The 22,632-nt window shown below is 46.6% G+C and overlaps 1 protein-coding gene across 1 annotated transcript in view; it reads right to left on the bottom strand.

Moving 5' to 3' along the window:
* The window catches only part of LOC139226926 (protein PIMREG-like), a 28,737-nt gene extending 18,571 nt beyond the window's left edge, over positions 1-10,166 (bottom strand). The window contains exons 1-3 of the mRNA XM_070858016.1: positions 9,897-10,166; positions 4,949-5,256; positions 1,893-1,988 (exon numbers count right to left, since the gene is read on the bottom strand). Coding sequence (XP_070714117.1) covers positions 1,893-1,988; positions 4,949-5,256; positions 9,897-10,166 — 674 coding nt within the window. The remainder of the gene's footprint in view (positions 1-1,892; positions 1,989-4,948; positions 5,257-9,896) is intronic.
* Positions 10,167-22,632: the final 12,466 nt, after the last annotated feature.

The raw sequence follows: 22,632 nt of genomic DNA, 5'->3' as shown, positions 1-22,632 counted from the left end.
GTTCAGTCATGCAACCATGATATTAAAATTGCTCACGTTAATGACTAGGAGTTCGGAGTGTCACCGCAACCTCCTCAGTCTGGAAAGCTCACCAGAGACTCTGTTGTTGTCGATTTTAAAACCAGTAGACTAGTTAAAGACTGTATTTTACAAAAGCTGGCAACACACCTGCTGTGTTAGCTATGCAAGTTGGGTAATTTGCACTGATTTCAATTCAACTGAGATGTGGGAACTTTCTGGTCTTATTGGTCATTAGAATTAAATGGCAATGAAAGTTGCTGAAATGTAAAAAAAAAAACCTATTAAACAGAAAATGCCCTCCCACTATTGGAAACACACTGTAGGTATTTGAAGTATAACAAAGCTTCTTGAAATCCGATTTACAATGGCAGTTGTCCAGGAAATGGATTATAACCAGTGGACTGAAAAATGCAAACCGCGAAAAGAACGGAGCAGAGCGGCATAGATTATTTTTTGGCTTTGAAACCCCAACAGAACATTACAGCCTCTAGACAAAAACCTCGAATCACAGATAGGAAAAGATCGGGGCAGGAGAGATAGGTGCAGGAGTAGGCCATTCGGCCCTTCAGGCTCGAAGGGCCGAATGGCCTACTCCTGCACCTATTTTCTATAATGGGGCCGAAATTCACCCCCGGCGGAAATGGGTCGCACCTACCGTTTTTCACGTGTTTTGGCCGCCGCAGCTTGCGAAATTCAGCTCTTTGCCGTTTTCCCCCCCCCCACCGAGCGGGGCGAAAGTTGGTCATAATGGGGGTGGAAGTGGGGGCAGAGTGTGTCATAAGAGGGGCGGAAGTAGGGGCGGGACGGAGTGTCCGCTGCCGTCAGTCATCAGCGCCAGGCTGGCGATGTCATTGAGCTGACGTGCCAATGCGTGCCTCCCCTTCAGTTAAGGGGGAGGGCCGCTGCGAGCTCTGCAGCTCTTTAAGTTAGGTCCACTGGGCTATCAGGGAGGGTTTCGGCCGGGCACCCAAGAGAAGGTGCTAGGCTGCCTGTTGGTGGCCCAGCTATACCCGGGACCATAATTGTTAGGCCAACCTGGCAGTCGGCAGACAAAAAGAAATGGCAACCGCGGCAGTGCGCCGTCCCCCTTTAAATGGCAGCCGCACCATCATTTTACACACAGTGCAAACACAGTGCACCGACAGAAAAAAAACTGTCGGGGGCACCGAGCAGCAGCCAGAAGATTTTCGAAGGTGAATTTTGCTTGCGGGGTGGGGCAGCGGCGGTGCGCGCTTTGATGACGCAGTTATGAGGGTTCGGCAGCAGCGGGGCAGAGATCTGGAAAAACCTCCAGGGAGAATTTTGCGAGCGGCGACTATTCGACTACAAATCGTCAGCCATTCAAAACCGGCGCTTTCCAGGGGTAACAGGCCTTATTGCGAGGCTGAATGTGAGCCCCAATAAGTTTTCAAATGGGAGAATATAACCACCCCACACGACAGGAACCTCATCTCGGACCATGTCCAGTGTACGACGTCAATCTTCCTCCCCAACTTCCACTGAATTTTATCCAAATATCTCAATTTTGACTTTTATGCAAAAAAAAATTGTTGCACAATAAAGTGTTCAGTTTTATTGAATCATCTTCCATTTCTTTATCATTGACATTTGGTTACCACAGCAACAGCCAGGAGTCAACAGATTTCTAATCACCTCTTAAAAGAAAAAGAACAAGTTGAAATTCTCGTTAAATGCCACATCTTTTCACCTCACTGCTAGTGGTAGGACAGTGCCATGTTAGGATTCTGCCTCAAACTTTGTAAAGTCATCAAGATGCCTGCTGAGTGGATCCCTTTATTACACACACGTCTCAAGCATTCAGAGACTAAAGCAGTGAACTGGTGCGAAATATTACATTAACCATGCAGTACCTTTCTTCCTTGGTGATGGCTTCATCAAATACCTGGGAGAGACGCTTTAATTGCCCAATTCCAAAAGACACGGATTCCAGATCGAGGTCAAACTGCCTGTTAACATACACAATGAATACTCAGAGTGCAGCTCTGTTTGGAGCAAAGAGAATATCTTTATCTCAGCAGGAATGTGGATAGAGAGAAGCATTGCCTGGAAGGACAATGGCAACTTTTTCTCTACAGTTAGCATTTTCTAAATGCACCCTTTAGGAGATTCAGACACCGTGACTAGAGCCTATACAAGCTATTTTTTTTTTTAAAACAAGGAAACAGGTTGTAATATCTTCTTCCTTCCCTCCAAGTGACTGCTTAAGTTGAATACTCTTACATAAAAGTCACTAGTATTTTACATTCAGAGACTGTACAGGCCATTTACTACTTTCAAAAACTGCCCAGAGCACCCGTTACCACGCTTTGAAGGGGCTGCTCCTCAATTTCCAGCTGCACTTCAGTCCCACGTCCTGATCTTTGGCCACCCGGTGCGGAGGTGGGGATGGCAGGCAGGTAGGAGGACCACCTCGTGGGTCTGCTCCTGGGCCTGGATGAGATGGTCATCCACAGGTCCAGGTTCGACATGGCTAGTGTGGTTGTTCGCTCCAGCTGCCTGCCTCTCTTCTGTGGCAATGTCCACGCCCAGGTGGCCTTGGAGAAAGTACACGCGATGTCCACTGGTACGCTGGAGACCCTCCACAACCTGTGAGCACCGGAGGGACTGGAGTGCATTGTAGACACAGAAAATAATATTCCTATTTAATGTGATAAGTTTCCTTTGTTTTATTTAGAATTTTTGGTGTTTATTGTTTGTGCTCCTTTTTAAAAAAAAAGTGGCATTTTTCTTAGATGGATGTTATTTTGTTAGATGACCCAGCGTCGTCTTAATTGGCCAATCAGAAGAGTAGAGCACCAGTTGATTTTCTGTAATAGGTTGTCAACCACCACACTAAGTACCCCACCCCACCCCCGCCTCCACATCCCAGAAGAAACAAGGCAACATGTGAGCTGTATATCCTGGAGGGCCAGCACCATCAGGGACCTGTGATTGGGAGTTACCAGCAATGACAGGATTTGTGAAATTCCGAGTATTCACCAAAATGGAAGGACTGCCCAGCAGAAAAACCAAGCGCCCCCAAATTACATTGAATTTGCAACGCTCATGTTCTCTGCATCCATTCACCCCGATCTCCTTTCGGAGCAATGAAATGCTGCTGCGAACACGATCAGCCGGGGCTACAAATGACGTGCTTGCACGCAGCTCCCCCACATATTTGTGCACAGCTCCAAACTCTGACCTGCTACCTACTCCAAGACAGGCGACCAAAGATTCTTCCCACCACAGCCCCACTAGCTCCAGGGATGAGTACTAAAACCGTATGCACATACCTCCAGCGTTCCCATTAGCACCGACCACAGCAGAGCTGCTGATGGGATTGCTGGGGATGAATGCATGTCACCTCGAGTGCTCATCTCTGCACCTGCTGGCCCCACGGTGGGTGCAGGAGGGGCCATATTTCTGGCCGGCTCTTTTGGATCTGGGGCAGAGCTAGCAGCTGAGGTCACATGGGTGCAGCTCTCATCAGCGAATGCAGATTTTGACTCTAGAATGACCAGTGCTGGAGCTGTTGATCTAGACAAAGGAAACAAATGCCAGCGGCCCATTTCCTGTGAAAATTCACAGATTATCAAGAACACAAATAAAAGGGAGTAAGGGCAAGAGGTTCTACTCTAATTAAAACAGAAAAAAAAAAGAGAGATATTTCAACTGCAACCCAAATCCTCCCTGAAGGTAGCAGGCCAGTTAGATAAGGTGGTTAAGAAGGCATACAGAATACTTGTATTCTATGCCTCAGCTAATAAAGGCAAGAGCAGGGAGGTTATGCTTGAACTGTATAAAACACTAGTTAGACCATAGCTAGAGTACTGCGTGCAGTTCTGGTCACCACATTACGGGAAGGACGTGATTGCCCAAGAGAGGGTACAGAGGAGATTTATGAGGGTGATGCCTGGACTGGAGAATTTTAGCTATGAGGAAATATTGGATAGGCTGGGGTTCTTTTTTTAAAGAACAGAGGAGGCCGAAGGGGAGGCCTTATTGAAGTGTATACAATCATGAGGGCCGAGATAGTGTGGATAGGAAGGACCTATTCCCCTAGCAGAGGGATCAATAACTAGTGAGCAAAGATTTAAAGTCACCTGCTCTAATTTCTCCTTATGTGGCTCAGCGTCAAATCTTTTGTCTCATAATACTCCTGTAAAGCACCTTGGGATATTTTAGTAAGTTAAAAGGTGCTATATAAAGACAAGTTGTTGTTGTTGTAAGTGGTAGGTGGTTTAGAGGGGATTTGAGGGGAAATGTTTTCATCCAGGAGAGTGCTGGAGATCTGGAACTCACTGCCTGAAAGGGTGGTAGAAGTAGAAATCCTCTTAGCATTTAAAAAATACTTGGATGTGCACTTGAAGTGCCGTAACCTACAAGGCTACGGACCAAGAGCTGGAAAGTGGGATACGGCTGGATAGCTCTTTGTCGGCCAGTACAGATACAATGGGCCGAATGCCCTCCTTCTGTGCTGTAAATTTCTATGATTCTATGAAGTGCACAACAGACATATTGCCATATTGCTTGGCTGCACACAAGTCTGACTGCTTGACTAATGCAGATTAGTAAAATGCACTTTCCTCCGGGATGCAAAACCGATTTATCCCCACCCCACTGCGAGATGAATTATTGGGTGGTCCCATTCTCAGTTGGCTTCCCCTCCTGTACTACAAACACCGAATAAATGTATCCTATTCAAAAAACGTTGATTTTAGGGTTTGACCAGTTTGAAAAACCCAATTCTTTTAGATACATCAAACTTGATCCATCAATGAATCTAATTCTTCCTGCAATTTCTGAGCCCAATCTCAGCATTACTGTAGCACCAATTCTTGATTTATTCCATCTTCTCTTCTACTGTTGTTAGCCCCCTGCACAATGAGCCATTAAAACAGACAATGAAGTTGTTCAGTTGCTGTACCTCCTCCTGCTCATTCCTGTGGGTGAGGCATAGGGACTCTTCAATGCAGCCGACCTAACCGATCTTCTCAGAGGAAGACCATCCTTGCCAAACAGGTGAGCAACTTCCCTCCACTTGCCCTTGGGACTCCTGGGGGTGCGTTTCCCACTGGAGGGGGTGCTGCGGATCCTCCCCTCCCTGCCGAGAGGGGTTTTGGGTGGAGTGCTTTTCTTTGCAGCCGAAACACTTCTGCATCTCTGGGGCGTTTGGGGCTTCGAAGGAGTGATCACCAGACAGTCACTGCGACTCTGTCGCCTCTTCTGGAGTTTCTGCAGACAGAAATCACAATAATTAGTGCACAATAATCATGGGACATAGATTTAAAGTAAGCGGTAGGACATTTAGAGGGGATTTGAGGAGAAATGTTTTCACCCAAAGGGTGGGGAGGAGTCTGGAACTCACTGCCTGAAAGGGTGATAGAAGCAAAAACCATCACAGCATTTTAAAAGTACTTGGATATACACTTTGAAGATAACATTTTGTCGGCCAGTACAGACACGATGGGCCGAATGGCCTGTTTCTGTTCTGTGCCAAAATCAACGCATTTTCTGAACAGCAGTGGAATCCATCTCCTCCATTTGATCCGTCCACTTCCTCTCCCCAAAGTCATCAGACAGAACTAGCAGTGAGCAGATTTAGTGTAGCAGTACAAATACACCAGAGGAAAAATTGTCGCTAAGCCAATAAGTTGTGACGTGCCAAGATGCTTCTGTGATAGTTAAATCACCTCAAAATTACTGCCAGTGTGGCTTGCGAGAATCAGTATTTCACCCCCAGTGTTACATACAGCCCAATGATCTCTCCAAATAAGTTTGGATGCACACATTATACAACTGCACTGCAGCCGCCAAGTGTGATTTCACACGTCCACTATTATATTGGATTGAAATCCTAGTAACAATACTGATTAAATGTGTTGAGAGGAAAGTGACTAGACCACCATTACCTACATTTATTTTGGTGTATTACCCAAGTATATACCCTTAGATATAACAATAATTTGTATTTGTATAGCATCTTTAACATAGTAAATCATCCCAAGGGGCTTCACAGGAGTGTTATCAAACCAAATTTGACATTGAGGCACATAGGAGATATTAGCGCAGATGACTAACAGCTTGGTCAAAGAGGTAAGTTTTAAGGAGTGTCTCAAAAGTAAGAAAGTTAGAGTGGCAGAGAGGTTGAGGGAGGGAATTGCAGAGCTTAGGGTCGAGACAACAGAAGGCACGGCCACCGTGATTAAGTGATTAAAATTGGGGATCCTCAAGGAGGCCAGAATTGGAGGAGCGCAGATATCTCGGAGGATTGTAGGGCTGGAGGTGATGAGAGATAGGGAAGGGAGAGGCCAGAGGGATTTGAAAACAGGATGAGAATTTTTTGGTAATTTAAAACAAAATTGAGTCATTGCTTAACCGGGAGTCAATGTTGGTCAGTGAGCACAGGGGTGATGCAGTCATTCACAGGATCTCTTGTAATGTCAGTGCCAATCTGCCTCAACAGGTGATCCCTCCACAAAAGTGTGAGCAAAGGCTCAAAGGTTATATCTCACCTCCCCTCCGCCCCCCCCCCCCCCCAAAATCCCTGAACTCATAGTCTGCGCAAACAGAATTCAAAGAAAATTCAGCCTTTTAAAAAAAATGAGGCTTGAATAGATACATAACTGCATTGGGGTCCAGAAGAGGCGACGGCCCAGGGGCAGCACAGGCCAGCCCACACTGCGATATGTGTCACGCTAGATCTGTGCAGCAGAGCTGGTCACCAGTCGTCTTGGTTAATCCTTGCCACTGGATCAAGATCTAGCTCTGTCAAGCCCGTGTGGTGGCTGGTGTGCAATGGCCACCACACGTTAAAAAAATCCACGCACAGGCATCTTCCACCCTTCAATATGTAGTTCGAGACCTGGAATATTAGGTCCTTCATTGAAACACCTGTGAACTCAACCCTTTTTGGTGTGGAAGCAAGTCATCCTCGATACGAGGGACCGCCTACGATAAGTCAACGGGACCTCAAGTTTACAGAGAGTAGAAAGTGGGAGGCCAGCCAGGAGTGCATTGTAATAGTCAAGCCAAGGATGTATAACAAAGGCATGGATGAGAGTTTCAGCAGCTGAGTCGAGGCGGGGTAGCGTCAAGCGATGTTACGGAGGTGGGAATAGCGATCTTAGTGATGGCACGGATATGTGGTCGGAAGCATATCTCATTGTCAAATATGACACCAAGTATCATAAACATGGTACAAAAACATAAATAATCTGTGTGGTGTGGACAGTTAATAATAAATTGCATATTCAAACAAATTAAAAACCATATGAAAATGATACTAATAAGCAGCCACTTCAGGATATAGTGACTCCATTCTCCGAATCTCTGGATTACACTCTGCTTTTTTCCATGTTGGCTTCAGCAGCTGTTAACTGTCAACCTTTTGCTTACAACAGCTAAACCATATAAACTCTCATCGCAAATTATCCTCCAGTGATTCACCCTATTCCCACCCAGCAAATCATCATCATCATTCAGCTGGATGAAAATCCATTCAATGAACAGTCCTCGATAAAGTACACCTGCCGATTTCAGAGTCCCAGCACTTTCACCCTTGGAATGATTTAATTTCATAAAAAAGGTACTGTTTTAATTTGGATTTCAAGAAACCAGCATATGCAAGGCAACTCCCAGCATTTGTTGCCAGATCCATCTCTTATTCTGACAGCTGTTTCATTCTTTCATAAATCTAAAAGGTTTTCTGCCCGGGTACACATTGTAGGAATTCTTATGTGTCCCCCTCTCTTGTGTGCCATGTCAATTTAAAGCCAAATGTATGCTCACAAACCAGCTAAAATACACACTTTATAGACTGTAAGGGCACTTATAACCACTTGCGTCTCATGTAAAGCAGTTTTGGGGCATACTGAGGCATCGCAAGTCCAGCCCAGGTCCCATACTGGCACTAGGAAAGAAAGAACTTATAAAAAGCATTTATATAGCATCTTTCACAGCCTCAGGAAATCTCAAAGCACTTCACAGCCAATGAAATACTTTTGAAGTGTAGTCATTGTTGTAATGTAGGAAATGTGGCAGCCAATTTGCACACAGCAAGCTCCCACAAATAACAATGAAATAATGACCAGATAGATAATCTGTTTGTGAATTTGGTTGAGGGATAAATATTGGCCAGGACACCGGGGAGAACTCCCCTGCTCTACTTCAAAATAGCACCATGGGATCGCATGCAAAAGATGCTACCCCAGACAGTGCAGCACTCCCTCAGTATTGCACTGGAGTGCCAGCTCAGATTTTATGCTCAAGTCTCTGGAGCGAGACTTGAACTTATGACCTTCTGACTCAAAGGCAATTGTGCTATCAACTGAGCCATGGCTGACATGAGATAGCACCAAATTAGAGTATGACGCACTTCTCATTTTTTTTAAAACTGTCTGCATCATAACTTTGTCGTATTTGGCTTAAATTGGAACCTGGAGCACAACCACTGCCCAAATCAAATACTGTAGATACTTTGCAACAACATTGCCCCAGAAGCCTATAACACAAGCAAGATGTTTATATTGGATGGCAAAAACAATATTAGATTGGTATTCAAAGGTGAGAAAGGATAAAGATTACACAGCACACTCTGGAGATAGACCTCCAGGAGGGAAAAAAGACTAAATAAAAGGAAATTTACCAAACTGTTTGATAGGGCACTGTATATTCAGGGGGAAAAAAGATCACATTTCCCATCCTATTCTTGCCAGCGTATAGAGTCATACAAAATACATGATATTTAAAATATGAGCATTAGCTTTATGGTTATTTGACAAGAATTGGTTAATAAATGATAGAGTTGGTGACTTCAATCTATTTATAGTGGGGCAAAATCTTACATGACAAGTTTGCTGGTTTCATTTAGCCAACAACACAGTTCATCAATTTATAACCAAATGTTCTTGTACAAAAAAAGGGCTACCAGTTTCCACCTATTCCAGTCAAATGAAAGGAAAGGGTCATGTTGGTTAATATTCACCAATTAATGTAATGTCAGTTAATATTCACCAGTTAGTGTAGGGTCGGTTAATATTCGCCAATTAGTGTAGGGTCAGTTAGTATTCAATGTGATACCATCTGCAGAACAGGGAGATCAACTAGAAAACCACATGTCGAGATTGAAGTTTCACAAATCACTGCACGCATTATTAAGTAACAGTAATTGACAAACATGGAAAATGTTTATTCCTCGTCGTTCATTTATTTTAATTAAAACAAGACGGAGTCAGAACTACTGATTAAGAAAAGCCCCAACATGCTTGCTGCCATATTTGGGGCCATGTGAAGGACGGGTCTGTTACAGATAAAAACACTGAAATAAATCAAGATGAAAAAAAAGGAACCCAAACTGCTGAGGATGACTGCCATGTGTAACAGATGGAAGCAACAGTTCCACACATGTAATCACACACACACTTTCTTGCTAACTCTGTTCGGGTTGAACTGCCACATCAGGTCATTACAGCTGAACCAGCCGGGCACGTTTATAAAACAGTTACACTGCAATGTACACAAAGAGAACACAATGGCTAATACAAGGCACACATTCCTTCTCTCTACCAACTGCTTTCCAGGCACTAAATGATCCTCTAAGAGATAGTATTGGCTCTCCAATGCTTTTATATTGAAAAAAAATATGAATTCCGGTGTTCATGAGCAGATCTTGACTTTTATAGTTTCCCACATTACAGCAGTGACTACACTCTAAAAGTAGAGCGCTTTGAGACGTTCAGTGGTCGTGAAAGGCGCTATATAAATGCTAGTCTGTCTTTAAATTACGAACCCTTGACGCTCTGAATCGCAAACCAAGCAATGCGAGGCACGGTGCTCCGAGAGACGCGAGTCGGTGTGAGTGAAGGCACCTTTACCTGGGAGACATTGCCCCAAGTGTTCCTCGCAGTCCGACCCAGGCTTTGCATGGCGTTCGGTTTCTTCCTGAGCTCCAGGCTCTCCCAGCTCGGGGTGTCGTCGATGTTAAAGTCCACCTGCTTGAGAGGCAGCCTCTTCCTCAGGGACATGCGGATGGTGTTGAGGGAGCTGGACGCGGGCATCTTCCTGAAGACATGGGCTGCCGGGCTGTCGCCTTCCTCTTGCAGGATGTGGTGCGGTTTTCTCCAGCCTGTGATCGCAGCCTCCATAACTCTGCGCCGTTCCCGGTATCTCGCAATCTCCCTCTCCCCTCCCAACTTTTCTTTATTGTTTTTGAATTTGGCGCAACTTTGTAGCCGAGCGGAATTCCCGCGCTCTGATTGGTGAAACCTACAAGGTCACGAGGTCTGCCCCCCGCTGATTGGTTACCGCTTACATCACTCCTCTGTGCAGCGAGCGGCATTGTATCGAGTAAATGCGCTACTTTTGTGTCCAATCCTTTGCTTTCTCAGATCTTTTTGCGGAGCTAATAATGAGAAACGAAATGTCTTTTTTTTAAGCACTGGGCTGATGAAAATTACCTTTTGCATTCTTGCGAATCCAGCGCCCTCTGTTGATGGTCACAGGCTGACATTCTCACCCCAGCCACTGATCCCGTGAGTCCCTCCTATCGAAGATGACCCGCTACTGCACCAAAAAGGGATGAGTTCACATGGGGGACGTGACATTCCAGATCCTGAATTACATACTGAAGAGTGGAAGATGCCTGTGCATAGATTCTTTTAACGTGGGGTGGCCGTTGTACACCAGCCAACACACGGACCTGTGGCGCAAATCCTTGGTGCATACAGAAATATGGCAAGATATCTTCCTGTATGTAACCATTACCAAGGGTTTGCATCACAGGGTTTAAAGCATCGAGCTTTCAGCGTGACTTTAACAATATGGTGGCAATCGTTTCCAAATGATCATTTAAATGATCCGTCACACATTTTGTAGTTTGAACAGGCCGTATGTTTTCTTTTTGTTTTCCTACCGGGGGGAAGGGGGATTTGCACCTTAGAACAATTCAGGACAAAGAGGGAAGGGAGAGGGAGATGAAACACGTTTGTTGTTCGCTGAGAACCATTAAGAGGATAAATGATCAGCTTGAGCTTCAGAAACCTGGCAATCTGAGTATTTGTGCTGCCAAAGTAGTTCAAATTGTGCTTAAATCTTCGCTACACCACAAATGAAGACTGAACTTCAGAGTTTAACACACACTGATCATTAGAGTGCAAACTATAAAGTATATCGTCAACACAGGACTGGACGCATGAGACACATTTTTATCATTAAACTGCTAAACCCACACTGGCTAATAAACAGATTTTACACAAAAATCAACAAGCTCGGCACAGGTCCGATCAGATCAGATTCTCCTGTGCCTGTGTCCTCAATGCTCTCAGACTCTTCAAAGCCATCAGATTCCCGTGTCCACCTCAAACTTCCAGGCACAGACGTGATGAGTGAATGATACCCTTCTGTGCTGTAACCCCCTTTGTTTCTCCTTAGGGCAGAGAAGGCTAAGAGGAGATGTGATAGAGATGTTTAAAATCATGAAGATTTTAGATAAAGTAAATAACAAGAAACTGTTTCCAATGGCTCAAGGGTCAATAACCAGAGGGCACAGATTTAAGGTGATTGGCAAATGAAGCAGAGGCGACACGAGGGAAATGTTTTTACGCAACAAGTGGTTAGGATTTGAAATGCTTTGCCTGATAGGGTGGTGGATACAGATTCAATAATTGCCTTCAAAAGGAAATTGGATAAATACTTGGAGGAGAAAAATTGCAGGGATATGGGGAATGAGTGGGGGAATGGTACTAGCTGGATTGTTCTTCGAAAGAACCAGCGCAGACTCAATGGGCCGAATGGTCTTGTTCTGTGCTGTACTATTCTATGATTCTATGACCGCACCCTGTTTCCGATGATCCCAGTGGTCTCTGCCAATGCTCGCATGATCCAGGGACCACCCCCTCAGACCCTGGGACCCATGGACTGCCCTCTTAGTGCTCGGAGGCACTGCTGCCCCCAGACTACCAGACTCTGGGATCCCTCCTACCGAATGCTTTCAGACTTTGTTACCTACCAGTGCTGCTTGCATTGGAAACTTCTGCTCCTGAGCTGATAAACATCGGGACCTCTCCTGATGCTGCCAGAATACAGAACCTCATTTATCAGTGCTGACTGACCCTGACTGACACCTCCCTGTAATGCTTGGAGAAGCTGGGACATCCAATAGTGTTCATACCTGTGTAGCTAAAGCCTGACATCTCCCCTCCTCACTACTGCAAGACCCCAGGATTATCCAGTAAACCAAAATCCATTCTTAACCCCCCCTCCACAAGTTGTCAAATTCCAGATTCCCCCCGGCCCTTAACAAATACCAAGGTACACAGAATCATAGAGCGATACAGCACAGCATCATTCACAGGCAGGATCAACGTGCCTGTGTCAGCTCTCCTGCAAAACCCTACACACCAACCTCCGAACTGTTACATGTTACCTACTATCTCCCTGTGCTTTAAAAAAAGGTAAGAGGTAAAAGTTAGATAGATGAAGGAAGATATAATAATAATGAAGTCCACTGCTTTACAGTTTTCACAGAAAGGACAGACTCATTATATTCTATGCCTGGAAAATTGGCAGCAATCTAATAATGCCATATAATAACAACAGAATTTGACTTCTTCAATTACCACAGTTGAGTAGCTCTGATAATAAATTGAATGTTACATGCCATGACAACAATCACTCACAATTATATAACACCTTTAACATAGAAAAACAACCCAAAGAAGGAGAAATTAGGGGTAACAAAAAGCTTGCTCAAAGAAGTGAGTTTTAAAGAAGATCTTAAAAGAGGAGTGGGAGGTGGAGGGGTTTAGGGAAGGAATTCCGGAACGTGGGAGTTAGATGGGTGAAGGCGGGCCAGCAATGTATTAAAAGTCTTGCATGTAGCTCACGGTTTCTTTATCAGCATCATCATAGTCAGCTCCTCAAAATCGGAACGACTTGCTTCCACTCCAAAAGTGAGTTCTCACTAATACAGGAATTACAGTCTCTGTCGCAGGCGGGACAGACAGTTGTTGAAGGAAAGGGTGGGTGGGACTGGTTTACTGCACGCTCCTTCCGCTGCCTGCGCTTGTTTTCTGCATGCTCTCGGCGATGAGACTCGAGGTGCTCAGCGCCCTCCCGGATGCTCATCCTCCACTTAGGGTGGTCTTTGGCCAGGGACTCCCAGGTGTCAGTGGAGATGTTGCACTTTATCAGGGAGGCTTTTGAGGGTGTCCTTGAAACGTTTCTGCTGTCCACCTGGGGCTCGCTTGCCGGAACTACTCAGAACTCGATTTTGTTACAATCTTCTGTCATGCCTTTTGTGTCACATTCCTTTGTCACACTTTGTAATTTTTTTTGCCTTATTCTATGACTTATCGCTGATTAGTTTATTTCCCACAGAATTTATAATGAATTTACGCAAAACAATTTATAATTTATCCAAACTTCTTGCAGTTGATTGGGCATATACTATACATGTCGATTTCACCATAAGCAATTTCTTCCAGCTGATCTTCATTCCCATTACTACAGTCCTGCTCAATTCCCCTTGTCTTTCCAAATATTGAGCCCATCACTATATCAACCAGCCTAAACATAACCCCCAAGCACTTGCTTCCTCTTCCTGTGCCACTTACGAATAACTCTTCCCAATGGCAGGAAGAATACAAGTTTCAAACAAGTAGATGTCAAATACTCTATTGAAATAACATAAAATACCATAACATCTGATGTACAACTACATTTATTTTACAATAATTAATTTATTTTAAGGCAGAGTCCCCTTGTTTCTGAAGTCCAAAAATGATGTAAAAATCCTTTTTTATATGCAATTTAATCATACTTGCCAATTCCTTTATTCTTGAAAATATTTACTTTATTCCCAACACCAAGAAAAATATAACACAAGCATAATTATTTCCATATTAGATGATATAGAGGCTGCTCTTCCTATAAAACAGCACATCCTGGAACTGTAGAGTCATGGAATTGTAGAATGTTATTGCACAGGAGGAGGCTATTCGGCCCATCATCCAGTGCTGGCGCTCTGAAAGAGTTATCCACTTTGTTCCAAATATACAAACATACAAAACTGCAGGCAGTAAAAGACCAGCTGGTCCATCAAGCCTGCCCACACACATGATGGCCAGAGCACATCATAACTCGACAGCTCCTCCCCACCTTCCTCCCCCCACCCCACCCATACTCCTCCCCACCCTACCCATGCTCCTCCCCTCTCCTCCCCCCACCCCACCCATACTCCTCCCCCCTCCTCCGCCCACCCCTCCCATGCTCCTCCCCCCCCACCCCATCTATACTCCTCCCCACCCTACCCACGCTCCACCCCCCCTCCTCCCCCCATCCCACCCATACTTCTCCCCCCTCCTCCGCCCACCCCACCCATGCTCCTCCCCCACCCCTGCATGTAATCTGCGGGGAGAGGCAACAAAAATACCTCTCCGACCCCCTCAGGCAATCAAAAACCAGATCAGAAAATCACATAGACCAAGTATCATATATAAAGACACTTAAGCTCCGATTCGGGGTGGCAACCTTCCTGCGCCTGGCCCGGAAGTCCTGCCCCCAACGCGGAATTGGGCCATGCGCCTCTCAAAGGAAGCGACGCACTGTCTCTAGCGCTCCGCTTCCTTTGAGGGAGGCTCCCGGGGCGGCAGCTCGGCACTGAGTTCAGCGATGCATGGAGGGGGCCAGCGCTAAGCAGATCTCCATGCTACAATGCCCCACCCCTTCCATTAAAGGGGCGGGCCGCTGCGCACTCTGCAGACTCTTTGGTGGCCACCACTGGGCCACCAGGGAGGCGATCGACCGGGCCAACAGCCCGGCAACCAACGCGGAGTGCCGGACTGCACGATGGCAGATCGGTCGATGCGAGGGCCACCATTGTCGGACTGACGCAAGATTCAGCTGACAAATAAAAATGGCGGTCCGGGGCGATAAAGGCCTCCCCTTTAAGGGGTGCCCCGGCGGCTGATGTCCGCCAGCTTCGCGGCATCAGCTGCAGTTGTTCGCCGGCCCGAGGCGCCCCATAAATCTTCGGGGCAATTTCCTGGGAGGCGGTAGCACCCCCCTCCACGAGGTGAAAATGCCATTGCAACCTATTAGCGCTAACGGGGTTATAAAAAGGGGCAATTTTGGCCCCTTACTTTCTACATATACCTTCCTAGCCTTTTGTTCATACCCGTTACTCTTTTATTTATCAAGTATTTATGCAATTCCCTTTTAAAGACAATTACGAATTGTGTTTCCATTACTGATTCTAATAGGGCATACCATGTCATAGGCCCCAACATAACAAAATTCTCCAAATATCTCCTTTTGTTCTTTTGGTGATTTTAAATCTACGGACTCTACTTATTGACTTATGGACCAGTTGAAACCATTTTTCTCTCGTTACCTTATCAAAACGCTTCATAATTTTGAAGCTATCTAACAGATATATATCCTCTTTGCTTTGTGAAGGATTTTGGATTTGTAAAAGAAACTAAAACAAACAGCTAGAAACCGTGACTTTCTAGCAACAAAGGATGGAACATAGAATTGTTAAACTTGACGGTTCAGGAGTGAATGAAAGTTTTTGCTCACTGTCTGTAGCTTTAGTTCAAGATATGGTGTACTTTCGAAGGACAAGGATAGATAAGAAAACATAACAGGATGACTGTTTTGTTTTGAACCTTGAGAAAGGGAGAGAGAAGGGTAGAAAACTCACCAGTGGCCTGCTTTTGCTAAGGGGTGATATAACAGCAGCCATTTTAAAGTGAAAGAAAGAGACGGTCGAGGAGCAGAGCAGATGAGAACCAATTGGGAGTCAACGGAAAATTAACCCCTCAATCTCCCGAAGCAAAGACTTTGACCTTTCTGAATTTCGAGTTGCACTTCTGACTAAGGTTGTAAACATCTCTCACTGTAAAACTGTTCTGTTTTAAGTGTTAAGATCAATCGCGATTGAGTGACGTTAGAGCTTAAGTTGGTTAATGCAACTAAAGTAGGAGGTAAAATAAAACTCGGGGAGCTTTAAGCTGTTTTGGAAACAGTCGATAAGTTCAGGGAACTTATAAGGCTCAGGGAATCAGAACTCGTGAACTTATAGAAGTGGAGACTGCCAAACTCCCAGGAGGGGAGGAACAATTAGGGGACTCAAGGCAGCGAGTAGGTGCAAGACATAAGATCGGAGGAGTTTATGGAGTCCGCTATACAAGGGTACATTAGGGCCAAACTCCCAAAGTGGGAGGAACAATTTGGGAACTCAAAGGAGGACACAGACCCTTTTGGAGCATGCGAGGCTCAGCTCAGGGAGCTGAAACAGGGGAAGAAGCTCAAGGATAGGCAAACAAAGGCCGTCTGGCTATTAGCCATTTCGCTTCAAGTTCAGAAGGAAACCGAGGGCAGGAAAAGAGGGGAAGAGAAGATTGAGGAGTTGATGCAGAAGATAACAGAGTTAGAGAAGGGGTTGGAGTATGAGAGAAGGGAGCGAAGGAAAGAAAACAAACAGGCAGAGAGACAAACTCATTTCATAAAAGGACTTGCAGAGCATTATCAAGCACAGGCTGTTGAAAAAGATCAAGAACTGGAACAGTGTAGGGCTAGTTATGCTAAACGTAACCACCAGATGGAGGAATTACAAAGAGAGAATAGTTTGCTTCGAGCCTCAGTTAAGACACAAGCAGTGCTTGCTCGAGAGATGGGGGGAGACGCCGTCTCCCATGCCAGGTATGACACGAAAAACGAGCGACTGGAAAGGGCACTAGCAGCGAAGAAGGGGATAATATGCTCCATGCAAGGGTGTGTGGAGGTCGAATATCCGGTCGATAGGGAGGATTTGGGCCAGCAGGTAGCCGAATCCCGTTGTAAAGGTCAGGGAAAGGGTGGGGAAACATGTCCCATGAAAAAGGAAAAATGTGCCATAGATCTAAACACCTGTAGCACCCATCTGACCTCCCAATTCATGGTACCATATACCTCCCAACGACTGCAAGACATGTCAGCAAAGGTACCTAAATTTGATGGGAAGGGGGACATTATAAAACATTTCAGCGATGTCGCACAGGTGGCTGAGCTTAACAATCTGGATGAGCCGGAGAAAGTGAAGTTGCTTTTATGGACTTTGGGGCCCACCATTTATAGCGCCCTATCAAGTGACCGAAAATGGGAACTGGGGACTATCATCAACTTGCAAACGGAGATTCTGCAAGCCTCAGGGTTTAATAGAGGTGATCTACCTGAGATATTGACTCAATGTAGACAGTTGCCAGGTGAGAACCCCCTTGTCTACGTGGCCCGCTTGTGCCAATACTATGATAGGGTGTATGAACCAGGGCTAGTGAGGAATGACCAAGCTCGGGCCAACAATTCGGTGATTCGGTGGCTGAAAACTCTGATAAGTCGCTTGCATCCGCACCTCCAGGCAGCCCTGGGAGGACTTGATCCTGAGAATGCCGATCACATGGAGCAGTTGCTGCTTCACAGGATGGTTTTAAAGTGGGAGAATCGGATGGCCAGCGGGGGAGGGGGTTCAGTGAATACTGTCACCGAATCGCAGGAGATAGCATGGAGAAATGTGGGGCACTCATTTAAGAAATCCATGGCGGCCGTGGGAAAAGGGCAAAATAGAGGCGGACCTAAATTCGGCCGCGGAAAAGGACCCTTTATGGGAAAATGTTATAGTTGTGGAAAAACGGGCCATTTTGCGAGGGAGTGTGCCAATCGATCTCAGTCTGGCCAGCCTGGTGCGGCTCAAAGCCTGTATCCAGACCTGACTGGATTGACGGAGCACGTGCAGCAAGTCCAAAGAACCTTTGAGAAGGTTGTACCTTCAGCTCCTCCCTGTGCTGTATCGGACACTGGCCGCAGCCACTATGGCCACGGCCACGGCCACAATTATAAGCAGTGACCGGTCTCGGCAAGCCCGTTACAGCGTGGCCCTTACGGAAGGCTGCGGGTGCTAGATTGCGGTTGGAGGCCACCACGAGGGTTTTTTTTGTATACACAGGCACAGCGCAAACGGTCCTAGCTCAGCGAGAACCCGAGAAATCACCGTGTTTCATGTCCATTTACTGGAACAGCACCAACAGGAATAGATTCAATCCCGATACCCCTGTAAATAGGCCCCTTAAAGGTTGAGTGGTCATGCGTCATCATGACTGTCAAGGGTGGAGTGAGCATTTTGGATCTTTTAATTGCACAGGGTCTGGTGGTGGATCTTATCAATCGATTGCTCTGGTAAACAAGGCCTGAGGAGGGCCAGCCAAAACACAACAAGGCCCCGATTTTTAACCCCCCTCCACTCCCCACCCAGCAGGAGTGGTGTGATTGAGGGGTTAAAGTTAAACCATTCTTGGTTTCAACCCTCCGCCTTCCTGGCCATTTAAAATTTTACAGCCCCAAATCAAGCCATCGATGAGGTTCCTGCAAAAGACAGGTGGGGGCTTGTTTATCTTTCAAAACGCTGTGGCTTGATGACATCATACGTTGTGCAATGTATGATTGACTGACCATCGGGTGGTGTCCCACGCTGTTGGTTGCCCGGCAGCAGTCCAAGCCAGGAGGCCTTGACTGGCCAAGGTAAGGTATTAAAGCTCTGCTCCTTTTAGGACTCCTTGTGGAGAAGCTACCTCCCAGGCCCCTAAAGGAGTCCTTGGGCCTTCCTAGTCCCGCCCACAGCCCCCGCCCTCCAATCCCGCTGGAAACCCCGATCTCCTGCAAAGCCCTCCTTCTACTGACTACTCGGTACGGTCTCCATGGGATCCCCAGCTGCGGCCTCCTGCTGCTAAATTCCTGCTCCCCTCCCCAGCGACCGGGAAGTCAATCTGGCCAGGTGACAGCGAAGAGTTATTTAAATGAGGCGCTGCTGATTAAAGCTAATTAGCATGTCAAAGCCACGATTGGTTTCCTGGCCGAACAAGACGTATTAAGGATGATTTCTGCCTGGGCCAACTTCCCGATTTGGCCGGTTAGAAAGCCAGATGTGTTATAGAGACTAAGGCCTGGATTTTGCCGGCACTCAGAGGGAAGGTTCGGATGTGGGTCCGCTGTCAAAATCTAAAAGATTGACAGCAGGGTGGGATTCCGCTCTGACCCCGCCTCCGTGTCCCAAGTGCCAGGTCTGCCTGCATTTTACAGACCCGACACTAAGCTGCGGGTGAGGCAATTGAAGTAGTTAGGAGGGTGTTTAAAGCTAATTAAACAGCATTTTACTATCTACTTACCATTTTCCAGCTTTTTGACAAGTTTAATGGTGCTCGGAGATCACGTCAGGTAAGTAGATCGGGTTTTCAACAACTCTCTATTGCTCTGACTAGGTGACAGCTACAAAAGTGGTATAAAAGCTACCATTTCATATCTATTCACTTTCCAGTGTTAGAAGCTGGAGCCTTCAGGATTTGGAACACACCTTTGAGCTTTAGGAAGGTTGGAAGTGTTTGGAGTAAACTCTCTTCCTTGGAGCAACCTCTCTCACCACTGACAGATCGCTTCTGTCATCTCAACTTCAGCTGCCATCTATTCCAGCAGCATCAGTGCCCTTGAAAAAAACTCACCTTGGTCCTCAGAATCCCACCACGATCCCACCACTAACCCCAATACATACCAGCAGCACCAACAACACCAACCTTCTCCGCAATCACCTGATGCTGCACAGAACACAGGGCATCAGCACCCGACCATATTGCTGCCCGGAAGGCCAGGGATGGTCTCACCATGGCCACATTTACTTCACTTGGCACTGTACACCCTGCCTGTCACATGATGTGCCGGGTTGGCACCACCCCACACCAACACCATAAAGCATTCCTTCAATGCCCAAGCCATTCCTTTCACACTCATCACCATTGCGGGGCGGGGGGGCGGGGAGAGGGGCGGCCCTTATGTCTCACCATTTACTCTAACTCAACAAGCCACTTCCAAAGGTGCACACAAATCTGTCCAAGAAGACAAAGTGTTTCAAAATAAATATTTCAATGATTGTCAACACATTAACAGAAACTCTACATGAACATTGACTGAAAGAACCTAGTGCCTACCCTTGTGTGTTGTTAGCTGGTATGATTGGACATGGTTGGGTGTGAGTGTGAGGGATGACTAGTGAGATGGGGATGTGATAATGTAGAGGGAAAGAGGGGGATGGGTGGAGTGCAAGGTCAGTTGGTGTGAGTAAGGATGTGGAGTAGGGAAGGCAGCGTGATGGGGATGTGATGAGTGCCACAGTAGGATGAGGTTGAGTGGCTTTGCAGTAATGTTTCGTGATCTACTGAGATCATTGAAAGGTTTGCGACACTGCAGCCAGGTCTTCCTGACGACATCCCTGCTTGTGCCCTCCTGTGCAATGTGCAATCAGGCTGTGTTGGTATTCTGGGGAGGTATCTTCTGCCTATTGGAAGGGAAGAAAACCTCCCTGCATGCTCTGACTCCCTCTATAAGCATACCTTTGTGCAGTGCTGTCAGTGTTTGCAGCACCTCAATGCTACAGAACACTGACAGCACAACAAAATGAATGTGGGCATGGTTCCTTTAAGGAAACCGTCTGATGACGCGTCATCAAATTACATCATCAGACCCGCTTCCTTTTAATTGGCCGGTAATCTCACCAGCCGGGAGGGGAGGGGGGAGGGGGGTGGGGAGATCGGAGGCCGCGGGGATCAGGGGATTGGAGGTCTGGAAAGTGTATAAAATTGGAGGCTTCGGGGGACATCAGGGGCCTCAGGAGAAGAGACCGGTGGCCTCGAGGGGAGGGGGGATCGGAGGCCTCAGGGGGAAGATGGAGGATGGAGACCTCGGGGGGTAGATCGGAGGCTTCGGGGAGAGATTGGAGGCCTCGGGGAGAGATCAGAGATCTCAACATGGGAGGAGTGTGGGTGGGACGTTCGGAAGGATTGGGGCGAAGATCAGAGGCTGCAGCCAGGAGCGCAGATAAGGGAGGTAGGGATTGGAAAAACCGGGGGGTGGAAGGTGGGAGATCGTGACTCCGGGAGCTTTGTGGCTCGGTGGGGTGTGGGGTGCGGGGGTGGGAGGAGGGGGTGGTTGTCCAATTGTGGCGGAGGAGGCGGAAGCAGGTAAGCTGGATCTAGCAGGTAAATGGAAAGATACTTACCTCCTGGATCCAGCAGTGTTCACCTTCCTTTAACTGCCGGGTTTTCCAAGGCCTGGGAAACCCAGCCGGCCAGTGTTAAATTTAAAATGGAGATTAAATCTGAGGCATGCAGCCTCATTATAATATTTGAATGACTAACCCGGCTCCTGGGAGCAGATTGGTCACTGCTCCTTGTCCCGCCTCTGTTAAAACCGGAAGTGGGCGGGTTCAAGGCGGGTTGAGTTCAGGTTTGAGATTTTTGACATTTCAACATCCCCTCTGACCCCACCCGCTTTTGGGGGCTTAAAATTTCCCTCAATGTTTTAGTTTGTGACTCCCCAACATGCGTTGGTGTCACTTTCTTTTATCAGTTTCCTCATATTCATCTTATGTTAGTATTAGCTTTTGAGATATATGTAAGTGTTATATCAGATATTGGATAAAACGAGCAGGCACTGCCTTGATCTTTTCCTTTGTTGCAGGCGAGTGAGGTGTCAATTGGGGATTTGGGGAATTTCGATCCTGGCCGCCTTCCTATCATTATTGGGGGACGTTTGAAGAGGGAGTGCTGGAATCGCAGCAGTTGGTGTTGGAGGTTACGGAAGGGGAGTCGCTGAGGGTCGTGACTATTTTTATTCCTGGTACCACAAGTTGAAATTTGTACTGGAGGGAAGAAATTCAGCAACTGTTGAAGAACAAAGGCGCTCAGCTTACGTCGAGTCCCCGGTGATCGCTGATTTTACTGGTTATATTGAGAAAGAGTTCTTTGTTGGCAAACCTGAGACTCAACAATGTTTCCCAGAGAAGACAATTCCCCAGGCAAGGGCGGGGAACAGATATTGATCCCTGAACCCTGACCGTACATATTAACACCAAAGAACCAGCATGGATCTGTTGGGCCGAATGGCCTGTTTCTGTGCTGCAAATACCCCGCAAAGAAGTTCATGCATCAGCGTACAAGAAGAATATAATTAGAATAACCCCTTTGAAAAACAACACTGGGAGTTGAGGCAGTGACACTGGTGACAGTGAAAGTGAGACTGACTAAAAAAAGAAAGAAAAACTTGCATTTATATAGCGCCTTTCACGAACACTGGCCATCTCAAAGCGCTTTACAGCCAATGAAGTACTTTTGGAGTGTAGTCACTGTTGGAAAACAAGGACATTAACACTCCGACATTGCGGACACCAACAGAAATCTGACTAACTGAGGTTACGCTCCAATGCCCGATTGCATTTCCAGGGCCTGCAAATGGACTGCCTGCCGCCCTGATTTCGGGGACTTTGATTAATAATGTGTAGTTTATACATGTACCTGTAGCCTTTCATTTTTCAGCTTGGGCTAACACTTTTTTATTTGTTCATGGGATGTGGGCGTCGCTGGCAAGGCCAGCATTTATTGCCCACCCTTAATTGCCCTTGAGAAGGTGGTGGTGAGCTGCCTTCTTGAACCGCTGCAGTCTGTGTGGTGAAGGTACTCGCACAGTGCTGACTTTGTCACGGCGGTTTGGTACAACAAGTAGTTTGCTAGGTCATTTCAGAGGGCAGTTAAG

The sequence above is a fragment of the Pristiophorus japonicus genome, chromosome 16 (genome assembly GCF_044704955.1).
Source record: "Pristiophorus japonicus isolate sPriJap1 chromosome 16, sPriJap1.hap1, whole genome shotgun sequence".
Classification (NCBI taxonomy): Eukaryota; Metazoa; Chordata; class Chondrichthyes; family Pristiophoridae; genus Pristiophorus; species Pristiophorus japonicus.
The sequence above is the reverse complement of the archived record's forward strand: the minus strand, read 5'-3'. Positions and strand labels throughout refer to the sequence as shown.